This window comes from Morchella importuna (assembly GCF_003444635.1).
Source record: "Morchella importuna strain M04M26 chromosome Unknown Morimp01GS005, whole genome shotgun sequence".
Lineage (NCBI taxonomy): Eukaryota > Fungi > Ascomycota > Pezizomycetes > Pezizales > Morchellaceae > Morchella > Morchella importuna.
Genome location: NW_025763402.1, coordinates 884,822 through 906,609, shown reverse-complemented (window position 1 = coordinate 906,609; position 21,788 = coordinate 884,822). Strand labels below are relative to the sequence as shown.

The following is a 21,788-nucleotide window of genomic DNA, read 5'->3' as shown; positions in this document are numbered from 1 at the left end:
TTAGCACAAGATCTCCTCCATACAGAACCTGGTGCAGCGCCTCCCACTAATAATAGGTACAACCCTGACAACTATTCCCATAGTCGCACCAATTGGCAACATCTTGTGTTTTTTTCATGGATTTCTTGATAGGCCAGCGTCCAGTGTCCCTGATATCGCCAGCAACGTTGCAAAAATTAGTATCCATACAGAAAAAAATCGCGCCGATCAATCGTGTGCATCAATACTGGGACCTTGCAGAGGTATTGTGCCTTTGCGGGAGCATATTTACTAGCACAAAATCTGGCACAGGTGGGATCCCGCATTATGAGTGTGTCATTAGCATTACTTCAGGAAAGCTCCGACACACGCTGTTTTAGAGACGTGATAGGGCTCGAGTAGTGTGGGGGTGCATGATCAAATGGTGGGTAGTAGTGAGGATAGAGTGCTATCTCGACTGCTAGGCGCATCGCTGTATTCTTGGTATCGGTCTTTTGCAAAAAATGAAGAGCAGGGATAGGAAAGATAAAACATGTATGACCTGATCATTAAACTATCGAGAGGATTTCTAGATTATTCACACTAGTTATCGAGGTGAGTGGTATTTATACATGCTACAACTCTCTAGATATGTATTAAAACGTATCATTACAGGCACCTGTTAGAGTATTTATTTTCTCTGGATTGCCTTTGCCTCAACAATATGTCACACGAAATTAGATGCTCTACGTTGATGATCAACCCAAGTAGCTCAGAACAAAGGCTACCACAACTCTTCTCTGCTATCGCTTCCGTCCAATTCCACAGATGGGTCTTGATGTCTCACTATCCCATGCTCATCCATTTCCGTTTTACCACTTTTCTGTCGTCTTGCCTGTCTTCTTTTTCGTACGCATAAATAGACTGTAAATGCAACCCCGGAAGCTATGAAGCACCCGCCTATTGTTGCACCAATAACCGTACCCATTGGAAGCTCTTTCGATTTTATTTCTGACTTTGCGCACCATTCTGTCCATCCTTTAGGCTTGTACCCAAAACATTCAGCACAGCTGTTTTCATACAATGTCAGTCGATGGCCACCTGGTAAGATGTGAAGTCAAAGTTGAAGAACGGCATGTGATCCTACATTATGGCGTTTCTTGAGTATCCACGTGTTGTACATAGACATTCCAACTGTGTAGTCGTAAAGAATGATGTGTCGAGATAAGCACTGATCGGGTTTTGTATCCTCACCCCGCAGACCACCATCGTATCAAAACTCTCAACGCATTCCGGGGCTGTTTCGTAGCAGTTCTCCGCATGATACTCGGTATTATTTGTTCCATAGGTAGCCTCACTGCTGTGTGAAGTGAAAATCAGGGTGAAAATGATAAAGGCGATATTGGCGGGCAGTAACGAGAAACTTAGCATGTTTTCTGACTTCTCGATGTGAAAGTTTAAAAGCTAAGAGGTGCGACGTAACAGCAGTAAGCTTTTTTTCTTTCTCTCTTGGAAAGACTGGCTTGAGGGCCAACGGATGGCTTGAGGGAAGCTCTACGATCTAAATAGCCTTTTCCCTCCTACAATATTCATCCGAGACTACATTAGCCCCTGAAGCTATTAGGGGAAGCTTACAGTGCCGTTTTCGCTTCGTTTTACATTGGGTGGTTGTTGGTATGCGCGGTTGCCCGTCGGTGAAACATGCGCGCTTCCGTATGGACAGCAACACAATGTTAACGCACGGCAAGTTACATGTAGTAGTGGGGGACAATGGTAATGCAATGAGCGCTGAAATGAAACGGAAATTGCTTGACTATAATGAGGGAAATGCGGCCTTGTCAGTTTGCTTCGCCTTGAGAGTAGATATCTGGCTATGGGATACAGATAAGATACATGCAGCATGTGCTAATATACGTACATCTATTGACCCTATGGCCAGAACTCGTTGTACTTTAACCTTGCGTGGTTTGCTGATTTGGTAGAGGACAACTACACAGACGATGACTAGTATGTTCAGTGGTCAAAGCAAGGTATTGTTTTTGATCTTGTACTTAAAATTGCGTGTATAGTTAGAACTTTCGGGTGGGGTAGCTAAGAGGAAGGTGGCGAGCTGCAGGAGGGATGCAGTAGATGGATCAATTACACTATCCCACGGTTCCAAAGTTGTCACAGCTATTGAGTCTCTGGTTAGTTTTAATTCCCATACACATAAAGATCTGGCCCCATAATATCGTCTATAAGGAGATCTCACGATCGAACCCAAGTGCTCTCAATGGCCGTTATTTATCTAGTACGTACTTATATAGATGTTACAGGGCTCCTCCTGAAAGAGAATAACACTGGTTTTCTGAGTCTTAGGACCGCTCATGCTATAGTGAACTATGGTGTTTAGGTTTATATTCTGATAATACCTGGCCCAATCGGGTTAAGCTGTGCATAAAGCCGAGTGATAGGCTGTGTCTCGGCTATCCTTACTAGTATTTCGTGCAACACCAGAAGTACGAACACCGATGATTTCTTAAGGTGAGAGCTAGCCCCACAAAAGGACTTCCACGACAATACTATCAAGCGTATTTTTTTTTAGCATCTTTAACTAAATTGCTCATTATTTGAGTGGCTTATAGACGAGCCTAGCTATGTATGAAAAGTAAGAAAGGAAATCAGCAAATTATTAATTAATTTATATAGATTTATTATGTGCTTAGTATCCCGAGCGGTTCTACATGATCTGGGGTTTCTCACTCTTTCAGAAAGCTGGAAAACATGAGTTTACCTAGTGCCATCGCTTCTTTAAGAACCACAGTAATGTTTACGTAGTTTTGAAGATCATCTTCCCCAATGACAGGATGTCATAAATCGAAACCTGCTCCTAGATCCCTTTCAATATCAATTTCTTAATACATCTAGCTGCTGCCTTTTATTCACTGTAAAAGCCACACAGAACTGTTAACACTTCATCCGATGTCAAAGTCTGAAGGTATTTGCCAAGCGCGGTCACCCACGTGGCCGGCCACGTGCACGAGTCTAGCAGTTCGAGTGTTAACTGGCCATTGGAGATTCTCAAAGGTATGGTAAGGCTGAGGTTGAGTTTACAGTCGCCTCTCGGTAAGGATACGGTCAGAACCGAAAATCTATATTCAATATATTCTTTTAAGGCAAATATCTCTATAAGAAGTAAAGAAGTATTTATAAGCAGGTACATACGAGTAAAAAAGTGAATTAGAGACTTTGCGTTGGGAGAGCCAGCTCCATTTTAGTAGCACTTGGCATTGTGACCAAATTATTCAGCAGAGCCAGCTCTTGTTTTGAAGCCAGAGCAATAACCAAATCCCCAAATTAGACCTCCGCTCCGTGTTTTCCTCACAGCTCGACCAATACTTGTCTAATCTAAAAGATTTTTGATTCTCAAGATAGCCTGGAAGCATATCTATCACTGACATGTTTTGGGGGTATTTAAACAAATGTTGTGATTTGCAAGACTTGTCTTGAGTAGGAGGGAATGCTTGGCGAGGAACACTTCTAGGCTGCGCAACTAGTGGCAACAGCTGCATTCACAGCGCAAAGTGAAATAGAGATCCGGCTCTAAAATTCTTGGCATTTCTGTGACGGGCTGCAGCCAGCGCAAAGTCTCTATTATCATGCAGTATCACTAACGAGAGTTGGTAACCAGGCTAATGCGAGATTAGATTAAGTAGATAAGATAACGATAACCTTCGTTAAACGTCACCTCAACCCCCCCCAACCCTTCAACAATCCCCACAGCTGAAGCTAAACGGTTCAAATTAACCAATTCACGCCTCGGGGATTCCATTTCACGCATACACATACCATGGCACCTCAAGGACGTCTTTCCAACGATGAGGCACGGCACTCCCCCCCGCTACTCGTCAGGCCAGAAGAAACGTAACCACTAACACACCGTGCAGTTCTTCGCGCAACTTACCTCCCTCCTTACGTCCACTTCCGCCAGTGAGAAGAACTCCGTATACATTACGCAAAAAGTTCTGATCCCTTTCTCTGAAGACTCAAAAACCCCCGTTGCACCCATAGATCCCGACGCGCCCCTACAGCTCCTCATACGCGCTACCGATGGCCAGGAAAAGGCGAAGAAAGTAAAGTTCTCCACAGTAGTGGAAGCTGGGCAGTTGGAGGCCTTTTATGTACGATATGCGGAGGTGGCGAAGTCGGGAATGACCACCCTGAAGAAGAGGGATAGGAAGGCCAGGAAGTTGAGGGCTAGGAAGAAGGGGAAGGCAGTCGAGGGTACTACAGCGCCAACCGCTCTAGCAGTATAGAGGAGGGTACAATTTACATTATTTGAACCCGGATTTGGCCAAACTTGACCTATCCATTCGAAACTAATACGCAACCAATCTGCCTGAGCTGTTTAAGTATGTTCTAAAGGGTGTCCATTATGTTTTTTAAGATTTATGTAGCCAGTAGGAGGCACCATATCAAGTTGGTAGAAACCAACTTTAATCGCAGACAATCGTCACGACAAACCACCTTACCTCACAATCTCTAAAGACTAATTTGCGCATATATATATAAACAGCGTTCCCCTGGCGAATCTAGCTCCTTCATATGTACGCCGATCTAGCTACAATGCCAAAAAGAGGATGTAACAGTTGCTGTACCAATACGGAATTGTGCAAAATTTCCGAATCAAATCGCGATCCTAAATATTATGCCATAGCAATACTGTAGTCATACCCTAACCTTGCAGTGTTCTGTCAGAGATGGTAACCAGATCCATCCGCTTTTTTGGTCGTTGTATCTCGCTCTAGGTAAGGGTTTACAGTTCTTCGCCATTGGGTCAAACACGATGCAACACTCATTTCTGATCTGACATAAGAGAAGAAAAAAATAGAGTGGGAGACTCATTAATGGAAAAGGTCTAAAGTGACACAGATTTCGGTGTAGGTGCTCTGCAATAACACTTGATGAAAAATACTACAGTTCGCTATGATCTAAACCGGAAATTATACCTTACCCACCCCTTCCTCGCCTAGAGAAATCAAAATCAGAATAGCCTCATAATTTATTTCGCTAGAAAGGTAGAATAAAAAAAGAACAAAAGATACTTTACCGACTCATTGCTAAGTATTCGGTACTATCCCCACCCCTGGTTTGGACTTAAGACCTTGTCCAAACACTCGGTGTCTTACCCAACGAGCAGTCTAGTAACCACTAGACCACTCGCCCATGATAGATACTGCGCTGCAAGTGATACTTGAGCTAGCTTGGTGGTGTGCCAAAATAAAGCAGAACCCTAAGCTGTATCATGTTGCATCATGTGTTATTGTAGAGCACGTCTACCGAAAGACTATGTCATTCTAGATCTTTTCCGTTAAAGCTATGAATTCCCACTACTTGGTACGCCTATGATATTGGCTTTCTATCATCTAGCTTGACGGTCCCTCCTTGAGGCAATTTACATACAGTAGAGTACAAGTGTGCATATGATTGATCTTATATGATCATGATTCTCAGATGCACTGCTCGTGTACTTTACCACAAGCGAAAATATGGGTAAGATGACTCAATCAGCCTAAGAATCACAGCTAGAGCGAAATTATGTAGTTCTTTAATTTTTCATCTCATTTTGTCGGCCATTAATACTGAGTTTGGACATGGAGTGATGGGGGGTTACATTGAATGCCCATTGAAGGACCCGGTCCAGTCCCTATAAATGAGTCAATTGTATACTTGTAGGTCTCTTAGTTTGTAGAACTGGTTTTCAGTCTATCATTTCTATTATATATACCTATTGGATTATACCACATCATTCACACAAAACGAAACACGTCTAGTAGAGTGTTATAAGGGCCGGAGGATTCTGCTAGCCAGATTTCATTAAAACTTTCAGGAGATGCTGAAATTTAATTCTTGATCTCCTAGCTGTACTAGATGTACGTCACTATGAGTAGTCGTTTATAGTGAGCAGAGATCAAACATTTTGGGTACAAAGTATTCATATCTCAACCAACCTATTCATTGTATGTGATAATCCGGAAGAACTTGGAGTAATTAACACAGAACCTTCACAAATAGTAGATAGTATGTGGATTTAGCTCTAAAATCAATAAATTCGAAAATCTAAACGGTTCAGCATGAATTATCTGACATTTTGTAGACCTTAAGCTCATCTACGCAACCAAAGATCTTTGTGACAACTTCTTCATAAAGTGTCACTCGTTAGGGTTGTCACGTGATTTTTATTAAGATAGATGAATAGAAGGAGCAAGCCTACTTACCTGAATAACACCCTGACTTCTGTCGACTCTATTAATCCATTTTCCATAGAAACGGGAATTAACCACATGCACAATGGAACAATTCCATGGGTATATACGTATTCGGAGGAACTTCATACATCATTCTACGACCTAGCAGTGACTTCCAACTCGTTATATATATATTATGTAGTGAGATATTCGGAACGAATTATATACTATCCATGCAGACAAAAGACAGAGAGCAATCTTTCACAAACACCTTCCTTTCGAATCCTAAATAATACTTGCGCAGGCCATCCTCGATAACTGACTGAGAACCCCTCATCGTCCAGTATACCTAGGCCTTCTTTACCTAGTGACAACCTTTCAAGTAGCCCTCTTTCATCTCTATCTTCAGATCCTACGGCTACGAGTATGGATTGGTCTGAAGCCGCGCCGGTAATTACAAATACCGCATCAATGATATCCGAACCCAACAATACTCCTACGATCATACCAAGCGAAGCAGCTACCGGAGTTTCGAAAACTGCTTGGAGTAAATCTCACAGCGCCACAAGAGCCTCAACTCGAACACGTAAGCCAGCAAGCAGGAATTCAGGTGAGGTATCTTATACTGAATCCTTATCTACCTTTCCTATTCCATCGGAGTCCTGCACGTCGTCGATTCTGACAGGAGCCCCGTCGACTGCTGAGGATCAAGCAACACATGTCCCTGTGCTTACCACCCTCACTTCTATAAAATTTCCTTCTACTTATATTTCCGGCGCTAAAAGCACCAACTCCCCAACCCAAGGCCCGGTATCAGAAGGACATGTTGGCTTTTCTCAGACGGTATCAGGGTTACCCACTCCCCAACCAACAATGGGAGACGCTCTTGAGCCTTCACAGCCAGTAGTTGGCCCATGGGCTTCGTGGAACTCTGGCCAGAAGGCCATCCTTCTATTTTGTTCAATTGGTTTGCCTGCTATTCTCATTGCGTTAGGCTTCGTACTTTGGCTACGTATGAATAAACCTCATAGAGGATTAGATACGGTTGATCATGAAGAGAAGAATGGAGGGGGAAACAATAACGAGGATTATAGTGACGGTGGTGGTGCTGTATGCCGAGAGGTAGAAAATGAAGGCGAAAGGCATACGGAGGTAATAGAAGCGATGGCCTGCGGCTTGAGAAGGGTTTCAAGTTCTAGCTCCTTATCGAGAAGAGGCCTCGAAAAAGAAACAATCCGGGACTTTGGATTCACCTGCCATCATGAAATCCACGGACATATTTCCAACGCCGCTACCCGGAAGATATCGAACAACGATCAAGCCAGATCGATTGGAAGATCCCTTTCTCCTTCCCCTTCGGACCGAAGGAATAGTATCTCTTTGTCATTGTCCGAGGATGCTCAAGGAAGCATTGATGAAAGAGAGCTAAGATCTTCAAAACAAAGTTTTGAGACCTCCGTTGATAGAGTCGAGCAAGGTTTTTCTTCGGGATCCTGTGCAGAGGATTTGGCCATCGAAGAGACATCTCACAATTCATATTCTCTCATAACAGGCCTCTCAAGCTTCGACAAGTCATTGCGCTCTAAATCTACTGATTCAGTAGAAGAAAAACAGTTAGAGACCCCACCACTGGCGCAAACAACACTAATGAGCCCTGCTTTCTCCATCTCCAGCAACCCCCGCAGGCTAATTCGCTCATTTTCATCCTTTGAGACACCTCAGTTCTCGGAACTAGGTGCAGAAACCCCCACGGATATTTCGGTGCAGGTACTCCCCGACGATAATGATAATCAAGCTGGTACAAGCGATGCAGAGATCCACGCACGTGATGAGCTTTCTAATACATCCGGATCTTATGGCCGTGGGGTTCCTATAAGCATAGTGCATGGGCACTCTGCATATGGGGAAACCGTTTGTGCTGTTCCAGCGGAGGAGGGGGGATATGTTAGAGAGTGCTGGCAAGGTAACGCAGCTCTCGAGGAGCCTAGCCATAATGAGGGCACCTAGAATGATAACAGAGTGAAATGCAGCACTTACGTTGAGAAGCTAAGAAGAAGGGATGGTCCGGGGTGAGCTGAAATATGTTGTGAATTAATCTCATGTGAGACTTGGTGGACGCATGAGCTGATCGGAGGTGGTGTATCCAAATAGGGGTCAATAACTAGTGGACTTCCATAGAAATGGTTTCAAATATGCACGATGAGTTTAAAAGAAACTTCAAGCTACCCAAAGAATTTCTTAGCAAGAGAAACTGGTAATCTATAGGGCTTAGTGCAACTATATATTACTCACAATTACATCAAATTTGCTCATGTTATGCTATCCTAGATTCAAGCATTTTTGTCATCATTGTTTACACAACGTATACGTATGCTTACATTGCTTTGCATGTTCCATCATTGACACTGATATATACCACCCGGTTAAGAAAATTACGTTCTTATCTGTATAGCAGCGCTTTGGAAACCTTTTTGTTTTAAATATTACCCAACCACTAGAAATGGAGTTAGACTTCCGTCGGTATAATCTTTCTGATCGGGCGAGTTTCGAAAACCTCTAGTAAAATGTGATGGTTCTGTTTTCGTTAGTGGTCGATTCTAATTTGACAGTTTTTTAGCAGTACATATCTTTTGGTGGTGAAGTACTCACATGTTTAGCTAGGCCATTTTGATAAGCCAGAAATATCTGTCCTCAGGATAATTGTCTTTGGTACCAGAAAAGGCGGGATAAAGGAAACTTAAAAAACGATAGAACCTTTCCATTCGCACCGCTGAGTCCAAGACGCACCCTAAACATCAAACACAGGAAGTCACGCTGTAAGTGCAGACTCAGGCAGGAGCTTCAGCGAGGTTTTTGCAAGTTCCCTTATTTCACCGGTACCCTCTATAGGGCGGGCAAAGCTAACATTCTGTAGGATCAATGACCATCCCAAGTATTCCACGTGCTTTCCTATGCCTTAAATATCCCACAAACAGCGCTTGATTCACCAAGGAAGCGGGAACTTACCTAATGCTTCTCCTCCCCTTGTTATACAGTCCTATTGCGTTCACCAACCAATCCTCACTACACACCTACGCTGTGAACAAGTTTTTTCTCACTATGTCTGTTGCCGGGAAGTTGAAGCCCTGATCGTAAAGTAAGAAATGCATCGAATCGAGCGGGGCAGGAGGTGTTGGGGACACGTCGTGACCGAATTTCTGTTTGTCTTATCGATTATATTCACATAAAGGTGGTATAAAGCTAGAGATCCTACACTGGTTGAGATCGTATTTTCCTCCCTCTTAGGCCATTATCCAAAAGAATTATTTGGCAGTACTTCACCTTATTTCCTTTCATCCTGCTCTCTTTCCTAATAACTTCGGGAGTACTTCTTAGTACCTTAGTGGACTCCCTCTCCAATTTGGGGATTTATCACAAGACTCTCCTGCGTCTCCCCGGTATCCCCAGAACATGCCACTTATGCCTGTACCTACCCGTTTCCCTAGCTCAGTTAGCTTTACTACCCTATCCTACAATATTTTCCCTCGTGAGCTCACTGAGGCTTACGATGCCGACTCAAAGCGTGCAGTCAGTATAAGCCTTGGTATAATCTTTGGAATCCTACTACCCAGCTTGATTGTCAGTATATATTACTGCGTTTGCTACAAAAGAAGACGGTTAGTAAAGACCTGATCCACCCCTAAAGACTAGATTTGTCATAGTTATGTAATGCATTATTTGGAAGAAAGAATTTTCTTTTTCAGATGAACTAAGAAATCTTCCAACAGTAACCATGAGAGTCCAAATGACGAAGAAACTTTCTGTACAAGCGTTTGCGGCGATTTGGCCAGGTGTACGATATCGGAACATGGGAACACCCATGGGAAATGCAGTAGTGATATAGATACCATAGGTGGCCCCAAGAGTCAGACACGAGGTAACCCCGGATATCAAGATACGAGCACGCATACCATGAATACAATCCCAAATGAGAGAACAGGTCGAAGTCAACATCGTCAAGAAATATCAAGTCAACAGTATAATGACTTCCAGGAAGATCATGGAAGGAGATACCGGCAACGGGCGACAAAGGTCAGAGGCACCAGACTAGGGACTGAATGCAGCGCTAGAAGAGCTCGCAAAAAGGGGAGTAAAACTAGGCGGTCAGAGGCACCAGTCTTGAAGTTAGAAACCAACTCAATTAGCCCGGCGCCATATATACAAAGAAAACAAACAAACTCACCACCTTTTGATCTCACGGTTCCCTCTCGGTTCATTCAGGAAAGCCCACCAGATTCCGATAATCATCCGGTTCCTTGCCAGAGCTACACACGAACTCGGCCACGAAAACGTTCGAGGACAAGAACCCTGCAATCACAGACGCCGAGCCAAGATAGTAATTCTGATGTCTCATACCCAGAAAAATCCCACATTCCACCTCGTAAATCAATTGTTTCTAAGACTCGGCCATTGCGGGAGTTTGTGTCTGAGAACGACATCAAACGTGAGGATAGAAGGTTTCATTCGTCCGAGAGATTGGATTCTGCAAAGTTTACGTCCCCAGGACATTTCATTTCCGATATCAACGCGCCCCCGTCATCCAGTTCTGCCCGCCTTATAGAACCTATGCCTCTTCCACTCAATATCTACCAAAACATCAGCGCGATCTCATTTGAGGAAACACATGGAACATCTATCGATGTTAACAACGCCATTCATGATAGAGAGGAATTTGAGACTTCCCGAAGAACTATGGGCGGTGCTAAATCGATAGAGCCCAAGATTGAGCTAAAGCACCCTGGCACATTGGTTGATTTTGGGCGAAACAGCAGTCAAAGTAGAATTTCTACCACACCCCGTTCTTCTGGAGATATAGATATAGCGCAAGATCCAGTGCCTGTGGGACTAGTAATGAATTCCATAATCCGTCAATCTACACCTATACTAAACCCATCACCGAACTCGCTCACAACCAACCTTAATTCTCGAGAGAGAAGCCCCCAATGGTCTGATGATATATCATTGAACACTAGCATAGGAGCAAGTGACCCCGATATCGCTTCAGACTCCCCTATCAGACTTGATTCGGGGGCAATCTCTCCAACACTTCTTCGAAACAACATTCCCCATGTTTTTATGGTTTCCAGCTCACATATGAATACTCGAATCAGCGATCGCTCTAGGGCAGACTCGCAAAGCTCCCCAACAAATGTCAACACAACTTATACTTCAGAAGAAGTCATAAATTATCACTCGCCTTCCAGCTCATCTTCAGAATCTGTTGCCTCAAAGCCTTACTACAGGCCCCTAGGCTCACCTGTAGCTTCAGATACTAGTTCTGTTATCAGTATGGCTGGTTATCTCCTTGGAGCTGGTATCCTAGGTCGCGAATCTAGAGATAGATTTGAACTCAACGATCTAGATTCTGTATATCGCCCAGTAGCAAGCTCTATCGAATCCTTTGAGGCCGGAAAAATCGGAACTCATTTTGTCCCCAACTCAATGTCCTCCTCTTCGACATTAGGCTACGATGTGATTTGCGCGTCGCCATCTCTTGATGATACCACAGTCCGCGACGACAATCAAATTGCATCCTCAAGACTCCCCGGAAATATAGGCAGTAAGGCTGTTTCCCTTTCTAGAACGCCTATGTTAGTAGGATTAAGAGATACGAACACAGTTGGTATATCATATGGGCCACCCCAAAACTCACCAGGGTCAGCCTCAAACGGCAACTCGCAGGGCCGTCGAGAAAATCACGTCTCCACTTCAGAGGTCACAATACATTATCATCCAGGAAAATCATCAGCCAGTACTGTTTCTCGGGGGCCTCATGTAAGCAATTCACGTGGAAAACCCTTTATTCCTCCAGTAACAATTACTCAAAACCCCAAAAATATTGCTGCCCCACGGATAGCAAATCCATTACCTGAACGGATTGACACTAGGGGTATAAGGCGTCGTGGGGTCAAAACAGAGGAATCGCAAAGAATGCGAGGTGCTGGACATGAGTTCCAGGGTATGCAGAGAGCTGAGCAGGTGCATATGGCAAACTTTTCCATGGGGCAATCTAAGTATAGAGCGACAGTGGAGAGTGTTGTTGATAGTGAAGATGAAACAAATGACCCGAATTTTACAGAAGATCAGGGGTGATGTACGGGAAGAAGAGATGTGGCGCGTACATATGTGGTTGTTGTTTGGGCATGTAGGAACTGGATTTTTTATGTTAATGGAATGGCAATAGAGTACATGTAGTATAGATACTACCAAAGTTACAATGTAAACAGCAAACAAAGCCTGCTAGCCTAACGAAGCGTCGACATCTCCTTACTCCGAGACGCTCATAAATCTGGGAAATCTAGAAGGCTTATTCAGTCCCATATGGTCTAGGCTACATGTACATGTACCGGTACATGTAGTTACATCCCATTTGTATACATTCATGTCTAATATGTACTGGAGTATATGTATACTGTCAGGAAGATCTTTAATATAATTTTGTTCTTGGGATGCCGGTGAACCTTATGTATGTTCACGTAGTAAAATGGTTTGGGTGCTTAATATACTGGCTACATGTACTTTAGACATGAATGGGATTATTAAGAGAGCAAGGAGTGATTTCCAACACTATTGGCTACCTGTAATCTTGCTTGCCGAAAAATCTAAACTGATGATCGATGAGGATGTGGGTTTACCAGTACGTTTACCACTTGTCACGGGTTTCGGCATCCCTACCTCAACCCCCCTATGCTCTACATAGCGACGTCACCACCACAACCACAGCCTCAACACCCCCACTATCACCAACATCTTTAACATCACAGACCTCACCTCATCGCTGCTAGAAATCCTTCCTAGGAGCTCAGAGACGCTATTCTCAAAGTCTGTGTCTCACTGCTTATCGTTTATCTCTACCTACATACAACTGTGACTGTTCGCTCGCTTCTCCCTTGACAACCCCTTCACTAGCAATGTGGGAGGACAATAACCCCCTCTCCTATGATCGCCGGTCATCTACCTCTTCGTTCCATCGTCCTGGACTATCTCCAGCAGCTTCAGACGACTCCCACGGTGCTGATCCGCCTGATTTCTTAACCTACCAGGCTCCCTCTGAACACTCTCAGGATGACTTTCCACCTCGGAACAATCTAGAAGACGACGATGACGATGAAGGTGAAGAAGAGGAGTATAGACAACAAAGAAAGCCCACAGGCTATGGCTCTCGAGTTGAACAAATGTTAATGGAAAATAAGGATGTTGCTATCAAGATTGCCGACGCGGGGAAGAACTCGGAAGGAAGTGGTGGTTACATTGTGTACACAATTAGGACCGGGGTATGTTTTGATAGCTTCCAAAACTCCATCCCTCACCAAGATATAAGTTTTCAAAAGAGGCACGATCGACACATGGGTGTGATTGAAATTTTCAAGCTGACCAACACTACAGGACCTGGAAGTTCGTCGTCGCTACTCCGAATTCGAATCTCTTCGCAAGAATCTCGCCCTGCTACATCCCTGTCTTATCGTACCCCCCATACCAGAGAAACATCAAGTCTCCGACTATGTAGCCGCACCCACGAGCGCTAAAGAAAATGTTAACATCATTGATCACCGGAAACGTATGCTGGGGGTCTTTTTGAACCGTTGCGCTAGAATGCGTGAGATTCGGGAAGATAGTGTCTTTCAGAGGTTCTTAGATTCTAATGCCAGCTGGGTATTTACACTTTCCCTAGCCAGAAATGCACTGCTAACTTCGGACAATATATATATAGAGCGAAGTATTGAGCTCACCCCCAATCTCTAATCTGCCGAAACAACATTTAAAAGCTCCGCCTCTCGACCCCTCAAACCCCTCACCAGGGCACGCCTTTCTCCCAATCCCCTCAGCTTCTGCCAGGCTCAAACAAAGCTCTCCTCCCTCAACACCGCATGGCCCCCGTGAAGGTCAAGCTTTTTCACAATTCCCGCCACCCAACCACACGCTCTCAGAATCAGAGCTTGACCCTTACTTTACTACCTATGAAGCTGCCACCCGAACATACGAATCGCTTTTGACTGGCTCTATTGAGCGTGTCAATCGCCGTATTCTTAAAAGATTAAGTGAACTTTCTCTCGACTATAGTGAACTTGGCGCTCGCTACAACGCTTTCTCGCTATCTGAAACTGGCGATCTTGCTGCTTCAATTGAGAAAATTGGGCAAGCGGTTGACTCTTCTTACATTGCAACAGAAGAGCTTGCCAGGGTCCTTGGCTCTGGTTTTGCTGAGCCTCTCCGCGAGTCAGCACAGTTTGCCGGTGTAGTTCAAAAGGTTCTCCGTTACAGACTCCTAAAGCGTGTCCAAGAAGAAATGACACGAGACTTACTGACGCAAAAACGCCTACTGCTACAAAGTCTTGAACGCTCTGAAAAGGAAGCGAAAAGAATTGAACAGTATCTCCATGGTGACGATATTTCCAATGGAGAGTCTAGAGGTTCTGGTGGTAGCGTAGATGGTGGGTTCTCAGGTGATGACGTGGAAAGCATTGATTCTGGTGACTTCCCCCCTACGCATTCGGAATCTTCGCCTCCCCCGCAGAGATCTAAATCAACCACCCGACCGTCTAGAAATAGCATATCATCTTCCTCTGCAGGTGCATCATCATCGACTTCACACGCTCACAGAAAATCTTCTTCCTATAGTGCTCCGTCTTCTGCTACATCCAGTGGAATTGGTATTATGGGAGGTGGTATAGCTGGCGGAAGTGGATTTCTAGCGAAGGGGTTCGGGAAGCTTAATTATGCGATCCACGGAATTGTTGACGTAGATCCTGAAAGAACCAGAAGGGACAACATCGGGAAAACGCGCGAACAGCTAAGTCAACTCGAGGCTGCAAAAGAGGTGGCCGAGGGAGACGTGAAAGATGCCAGTAAAGGCGTATTAAGAGATTTGAGGCGATTCCAGAGAGGAAAGGAAGAAGATTTGAGAGCAATGATGGTAATTACAATCTTTATCAATCGTCTTTTACCAAGACTAACAATATATCCATTCAGATTGTATACGCTAAATGTCACATTGAGTGGGCCCGTAAGAACCTGGATAGTTGGGAAAATGCTAAGGAAGAGGTGGAAAAGATTGTGGTCAGATAACCAACCCAATCACTGTACGGGTAAAGGTGGAGGCTCATATTATTGAAAAAAATTCAACTGTTTCCATAAAAGCATCTCCTCAGTTTTATTAAGAGGACTGCACTGTTGTTATTTAAGAAAGAGCGCAAATAGTGGGCTTTTTTCAGTTCACCCGAGAATGAAACATGACAATTTTATGAAAAAACAATTCTTGAAAGGTTGATATATTTTAAATCTTATATTTTGAACGCCTATTCTTTATCAACCAACAAGCGCTTATCTCTCACCACAATTAATCAAGACATGTTTTGCTTGTCAAGTTCATGGGGCATCACTCGATTATACGGTTTGCCCTATTTTTTTTTTAGTAAGCAGATGCCTATACGATTTTTATCGAAGCGCTACTCCTTTTATTCACCGTTATATATTCAATACAATGAAAGATGTCACATCCTTAGGTACTTGCGCCATGTAGCGGGATTTTTAGATCCCCACACCTAAAATCAGATTTGATTTAGCTTAGGAAAACAATCACCCTCAAGGAAATGACTGACCTCCTTGAGGGCATGTATTTTTGACTGAGTTCAAAGTCACTAGATACGAGAGCGGGGCCAAGGTGAGAGTTGGTACTGATCTTATCCTATAGAAATAGCTAGCTGCATGTATTATACTATTCCTTGAAACCCTTATTCCTAGACTAAATCTAACCTTGGATATTCGTCAATTAAGGTGGCATCAAAGTTTCTTTACCAGTGACATTATCCTTAAAGTTATAGCTAATTAAACCTAGCAGCAAATCTACTTGGTTTTCTTGAAAGGCCAAGACTAGACATCGAATCGCATCGTCAGTTACAACTTCTCCGGATTAAGTCCTGGTATCAGTAATCGATCGGGGATTTAAACTATTCCTTACCAGTCTCAACGATGAAACCTTCCTACTCTGAGACTTCAGAAGGGACACCTTTGTCTCTTTCATCTCCTTTCCCTCCTTTCCCTCCTTTGCATTCTTCCCATTCTTCGTATCCTTCTCATACTTCTTGTTCTCTTCTAGATAGAGATAGTTTTCTTTTAAATCGGTCAAGGCTGAAAACCCCTGGATTCTCCGCCCAATCTGGGTTGATAAATATCCTGGATGAACATCGTAAAACTGGGCTTCCCCTACTCGACTCGGAGCACAGTTCTCTTTGAAGGGGTCTCTCGTAGGAATGAGAATAACGCTGGCGAATAACTCGTCATATCCATCGAAAAAGACACCCACCCTGTCATCTTCCAGGCCATCTCTCAAGAGTTGAATGACATTGTAAGTGGCCTTCATCAAGCTGACGAAATTGGCGGACTTCATAGAAAACACATCACCTTTGATCTGTTTTCGTGGGACTAGAATAGTCGTTCCAACACTGCTGCCATGTGGGTCAAGGAACGCAACATGTTCGTGGTCCTCCCAGACTCGATGGTGCGGGACCTGGCCACGGATGACTTGAGTATAGTAGTTATTTTCATCGATTTCTCCTTTGAAGCTGAAATCTTTGGGTTCAGCGGCTCCCAGCTTCTTATGGACCATAGCGGTGAGCCCGGCTGAATATATATCGTCGCCCTTCTTGGAGGTTAGATAAGGTGAGTTGGGGTCACGTTGCATTCGTTCGTAGTGCTTTCTGGCCCAGCTTTCCCCCTTGTCTTCAAATGGCAGGAGTGAAAGTGTCCCGGTACCATTGCAGGCCAGTCCAATGAAGGGGGCGCCTAAGGAAGCAGAAAGGGCCAATGACATACCCCAAATCGAGACCATGGTTTGCATAAATTGGGCGTAGTTTAAATCTGAAAGATTCGAACAGTCTTTCAACGTTGCCACCACTTGCCCCTCGCAGATTGGGTAACGCGTGAAGCCCGCGTCCAGAAAAGCGTCACATCTAATGAGGTGATGAGGAGTGACTGGGTTCGAGTTCCCATGAATCCGAGTCCAGCTACCAGCAAGGTTAGAACAAGTTGAGACTAGATGGACACGGGCATTCGAGCGGATCTCTATTGCTCCGGTCCTATCAACGGCAATAATTGAATGTGGGTTGCAATCCTTTTCAAACATAAAGTCGAAGACTTGGTCAACAGCTCCTTTGATGGTTTCGGCTGGGTCTCTCTTAAGCATGCACACTATTCTTCCTGGCTCGTACTCCATGAGGTCCTCGTTTGTACCAGCGCTGTGTCAGTTAGCAAAAGAAGTTACTCCGTTATCAAAAAATAAAGGCTGAGTAACTTACCAGACAACTGCACAATTATTATCGCACATTAATCCCGCACAAATTTCAGGCATAGTTGTAGGATCTCCAGCTTCTCCGGCAGGCCCACCACTCGAAACAGCCGCTGCCAAATCCCCATATTTATCCATGGCGACAACACCTACTCCTTCCAAGAAGGTTGGAAGATATGGTGCACGATATAACTCTACAGTAGTCGAATCCAGCCAGTTTTCGTCAGCCTCCACAAAGTAATTGTCCGGCATTCTCCTGCATCCAGACTTGCAGCCAAGTTCATTTGCTTGTTCGCCAAATCGAACCCTAAGATCCTTATCCAAGAATGCTCGTGCAACACGAATCGGATTCTTAAACGACTGGATACCTACAGCAACCCCATGCTTTGTAGGAATATCCTTTGCCCTCTGCCCTCCTCCTATTATGGCCGCACTGCACTATAAACATACAAAAAGCATTAATATTTCTCCAATAAAGGTAAAAGAACAAGCAAATCTTCGAAAACCAACCGGAGGGCATTCAGAGTCTATTCTGGTGGCGCCTTTCCCCGCGTTGAAATAGCCCAGGTTCTCCAGTGTGTAAACCACACTCTCCACAGCATCTAGGGCGGTCATGCCCCCCGCAAGCTCCCACCCAATCTCACGACAAATGTCGTCGATTGCTCCCATGACCACTGTCTGTTCAGATTCGGGGGCGCTCCACGAATCTGCCTGGCCAGCCGAGATGGCAAGGGAGAATACGGGGCAGGGAGATTTCTCTGGGGGTTCCTTCCGAAGGGCTTCCTTGACTGCTAGTGCCTGCTTTCTGGCACGGTACTCGTCGATAGGTCGGGTTTTGCTACTCATTTTGTGCTGGTGTTGTGGGGGATTTTGGTGCGTTTAAATGTGCGTTTGGGAATTTGTGGTGTTGTGTCCGGGGAACAGTAAAAGGAAATCTCGGACAAGCTGCAGAGGGTATCGGCGTTGCTGGTACGGAAGAGTTGGGGATTTTTTGAAGTGTTGAAGTGTTGCCCTGGTTTCGAGGTCCTACGCTGTGTACACACCTGCAGTTCTATACTTGGAAGGAAATTACTATGTTATTAGGGAAGATGCCAGGTCACATCAAGACTATCTCTTAGCATTGTAGTTGGAAGGATATGCAACACTGAGAGAGAGAGGTAAGTCACGGGACTAGTGAATTCAGGTCTTTTTTTTGCCCCCACACTGCTATTTATAGCCAGATATATAAGAGCAGCCACATAGCTCACTTTAATTTCAGCGTATTTTTATCATGAATCCTCTGGTACCACGTGCTCGATGCTCCAACAAGAGGGCCTGGGTGGAAACCCGAAACGTTTGGGTCAATTGCCAAGGCTCAATCATACTCCATCACTCGCCCTTGAAGTGCATTCAGGGCAGCGAAAAAAGTGTTAATAGCTCTAAGATGTTTGTTTTTTTACTTTATGAATTTGCCAGTAAAATATCTTTCTTTAGCATACCTATACCGAGTTCGTAGACCAAAAAATCTTTAGCCTTTCGGCATCTAATCCGTAGCGTCATGTATTATCACTCGCTGTAGATTTCAATCTTGCGCAGAGACCATATCCTACGAGAGCCTAGAAGATACATCCAGGGCGGCTTATACATAGCCTTCAACTTCGCGATCAAACTCCTCCCCGCTTCAACCATCAAACATATTCGCTACCTGATTGGGACAGTTGGTACAAGACTGTGTTGAGACCATACATATGCTCCACGGAGAGAGGACTCATAAGCTACATGTAGTATATCATGTATTACATATCCATTACGATTAGCTTAGTACGTGTATTGAGCCCGTGTCCCAGTGATTGATGAACTGCGGCTCTGATTGACGAGGTTGCATGAAGTGACAAGAGTATATTAAAGGAGTTATACCAACTGCGATTACGACAGGCGGGCGAACGGGTGGTAGAAGCACATGCAGTAAAGGGTGAGCTACGTAGTGGACCTGTTTTTATGATGTCTGAGAATAGGAGAAAATGGGTATGTGCAAAGGTTCATGCAATTATGCATATGATGATCGCTATCAGAAAGAAATAAACTGCAGATCCTTACAATTAGCGGGGTTTTAAGGCTAGAGGGCAAAAGAAAAGACAGCGAAGACTAACTTTAAGCTGATGAGTGGTAGGCAAAGGTGGTACTGGTATTATAATCCTTGCACGTATGTGGCATGAAGACTAGAATCCCCTGTTGGTTTGTCCTATGCTAAACGTCAAGCTGCTTGTAGTATATGGGCACGAGGCTAGATTTTCACCACATCTGCATGTAGTTAACGCGGTGCCTCGTTATAAAATATCCTTCACATCAACAATTCAACTTTTCGCATCATATAACGTCTCGGACCTGGATATGCTCCGCTGCACTTGGTAGGATTATTCGATATACGATGGAGCGCAACTCGGGTACTCCTTGAAAAGAGCTTTGCTAAAAGCTAAGATGAGAACACTACATGTAGGTGTTACCTGTTAATTATCTGGAAGGGGTGATGGGGAGCTGTACGTGGAGCCATGGATATATGTGGTTACTGATAGAACCCCAAGATCGATCATTCCATTTGCCCCAACTGGTAAATACATGTAGTGACAAAAATTCAATATCGACAACATATCTCCTCTCTGAAGTACTGACACCATAAGTGTTAATTCGGCCCGTGGCTTGAAGTCATCCTCTCCGGAAGCACCTACCAAGCATTTAGTTACTCATAGACTGTCACTCGAGAATATCATTGGCTTCCTTCCTCAGGTCCGGAAAACGCATCCCTCTAGAGTACAACCGGTAGTCAACGGGGAGCGGCGAAACCTTCGGGATACTGTCCGGAGTTCACCTTTGAAACTCACCTTACGCGTCCTTACCGCCAAAACTCTGTAGTTTCAAAGGCACACCCCGATACCCCCAGCCCCGACACCCCACTCCTTCGATCCTGTCGTTAGGAAGCTCACCGCTTGAAACCCAAAAGCTCCTCTACCTTCTTCACTCTGTTAGTGACCCTGTTGATCCTATACTAATATCGGTGTCCTCTCCGCGCAGCCAACGTCAGAGTGACTACGCCAAGTGTAGATCACAGTAGTGAACCCTTGGTATAAAGCGAACATAAGCTCCGATCGACGTGGTTCTATTTTCGGTACTTCGGGGAGATGTGGGGAGATCAGATAAGATCCGGGGTAACCACCACACCTCTTTGTTTTGGCGAGGTGATGTGAGTTTGCGGAAGTATGACTGTACTGTGCACATTGTGCACATTCTGGTATCAGCTCTGCGTGAAGCATATATAAGCTGAGGGCATTGCATCCAGAAGTCGAGCTCCAGCAGTTTGGTCAGAACTCCAGCCGCACGCGCGGCTATCCTGGAACCAAGCTTAAGAGCCTCACCAACCAGTTTCTCGGTAGACGCGTTTGTTCACAGCCAGAAACCTACATACTGAGACATGTCTCACCTTATTGGGTCCTAGAGCAGCAACCGGGTTCAAACTTTTTTCTTTTCTCTGCGTGGGAGCCGCATGGAAGATAATTCTCCGCATATTTTGGAAGCTTCTTTTTTTGAGGGTTTTTCTCCCTTTCTTCTATGCATCTCTGTGCTTTTATCCGGGGAGTTAAGGGTAGAGCACACAGTCTGCTCCTTAGTGGTATGATCGTGAGATGTAACCAGGTAGTATTTCAGGCTGAGCATCTCTGCGGTGAGCGCTCTCCGTATGTATTGTATGTCATGTGTATGTAGGTAGGGACTATATTGTGTTTTGATATACCTATGTAGGTGCTGTTGAGTGTGGGGGGATGTTTGTAGGCATATCGGCCTTCTGCCCTGGGAAGAAGCCAGGGAACGACCACCGTTAGTTGGTTGATATGTGGGTACATGCATGTAGGACAGCATTTGGTGACTCTTGAGGCTCAATTCCTCAGCTGGTGGTGTACTGGTAAGGGCTTGTGGTGGTACGAAATGTCTATCCAACTAAGCTCGCGTGCACTTGTTCTCTGCTGCACGGTCATTTCAAGGGTTTCATTTGCTCTGGGGATCAATAACATCTAGGGCCGGATTATTCATGACCTCATCTCAGCACTGTCTTGACTCTTGTCTTCTTATTCCCCTTGATGGATGAATGGTAGGGAGGGTTCAATTCTCCCGATATTTGTAGGAGATACTAATTCTGATACCTAGAGTATAAGTAGTTATGCATGATATTGCACAGAACCCACTTACATGCTCTACTCTAGGAGTACGAGTCTACAGATAGGCAGTGAGTGGTGTTACTCGAACAAAAGGGC

At 44.6% G+C, this 21,788-nt stretch overlaps 7 protein-coding genes across 7 annotated transcripts; 4 read left to right on the top strand and 3 right to left on the bottom strand.

Annotated features, from left to right (window-relative positions):
• Positions 1-3,787: 3,787 nt before the first annotated feature.
• Positions 3,788-4,253, top strand: LAJ45_02775 (uncharacterized protein; the record flags this gene model as incomplete). The annotated part of the gene is made up of 2 exons (XM_046112366.1): positions 3,788-3,820; positions 3,885-4,253. 2 exons carry the CDS (start codon positions 3,788-3,790, stop codon positions 4,251-4,253), a joined length of 402 nt encoding a protein of 133 aa, XP_045974492.1.
• Positions 4,254-7,058: 2,805 nt separating this feature from the next.
• On the top strand, positions 7,059-8,192 carry LAJ45_02774 (uncharacterized protein; the record flags this gene model as incomplete). The annotated part of the gene is made up of 1 exon (XM_046112365.1): positions 7,059-8,192. One exon carries the CDS (start codon positions 7,059-7,061, stop codon positions 8,190-8,192), a length of 1,134 nt encoding a protein of 377 aa, XP_045974491.1.
• Positions 8,193-10,136: 1,944 nt separating this feature from the next.
• LAJ45_02773 (uncharacterized protein) lies at positions 10,137-12,317 on the top strand (the record flags this gene model as incomplete). The annotated part of the gene is made up of 1 exon (XM_046112364.1): positions 10,137-12,317. The coding sequence occupies one exon, from the start codon at positions 10,137-10,139 to the stop codon at positions 12,315-12,317; it is 2,181 nt and encodes a 726-aa protein (XP_045974490.1).
• An 818-nt stretch (positions 12,318-13,135) lies between these two features.
• On the top strand, positions 13,136-15,290 carry LAJ45_02772 (uncharacterized protein; the record flags this gene model as incomplete). Its single annotated transcript, XM_046112363.1, has 4 exons — positions 13,136-13,498; positions 13,611-13,877; positions 13,936-15,138; positions 15,195-15,290. The coding sequence occupies 4 exons, from the start codon at positions 13,136-13,138 to the stop codon at positions 15,288-15,290; spliced, it is 1,929 nt and encodes a 642-aa protein (XP_045974489.1).
• Positions 15,291-16,134: 844 nt separating this feature from the next.
• On the bottom strand, positions 16,135-18,354 carry LAJ45_02771 (uncharacterized protein; the record flags this gene model as incomplete). Its single annotated transcript, XM_046112362.1, has 4 exons — positions 16,347-16,427; positions 16,528-17,458; positions 17,519-17,946; positions 18,019-18,354. 4 exons carry the CDS (start codon positions 18,352-18,354, stop codon positions 16,347-16,349), a joined length of 1,776 nt encoding a protein of 591 aa, XP_045974488.1.
• A 1,547-nt stretch (positions 18,355-19,901) lies between these two features.
• LAJ45_02770 (uncharacterized protein) lies at positions 19,902-20,220 on the bottom strand (the record flags this gene model as incomplete). Its single annotated transcript, XM_046112361.1, has 3 exons — positions 19,902-19,974; positions 20,029-20,152; positions 20,214-20,220. 3 exons carry the CDS (start codon positions 20,218-20,220, stop codon positions 19,902-19,904), a joined length of 204 nt encoding a protein of 67 aa, XP_045974487.1.
• A 31-nt stretch (positions 20,221-20,251) lies between these two features.
• LAJ45_02769 (uncharacterized protein) lies at positions 20,252-21,046 on the bottom strand (the record flags this gene model as incomplete). Its single annotated transcript, XM_046112360.1, has 5 exons — positions 20,252-20,290; positions 20,367-20,391; positions 20,469-20,497; positions 20,620-20,745; positions 20,963-21,046. The coding sequence occupies 5 exons, from the start codon at positions 21,044-21,046 to the stop codon at positions 20,252-20,254; spliced, it is 303 nt and encodes a 100-aa protein (XP_045974486.1).
• Positions 21,047-21,788: the final 742 nt, after the last annotated feature.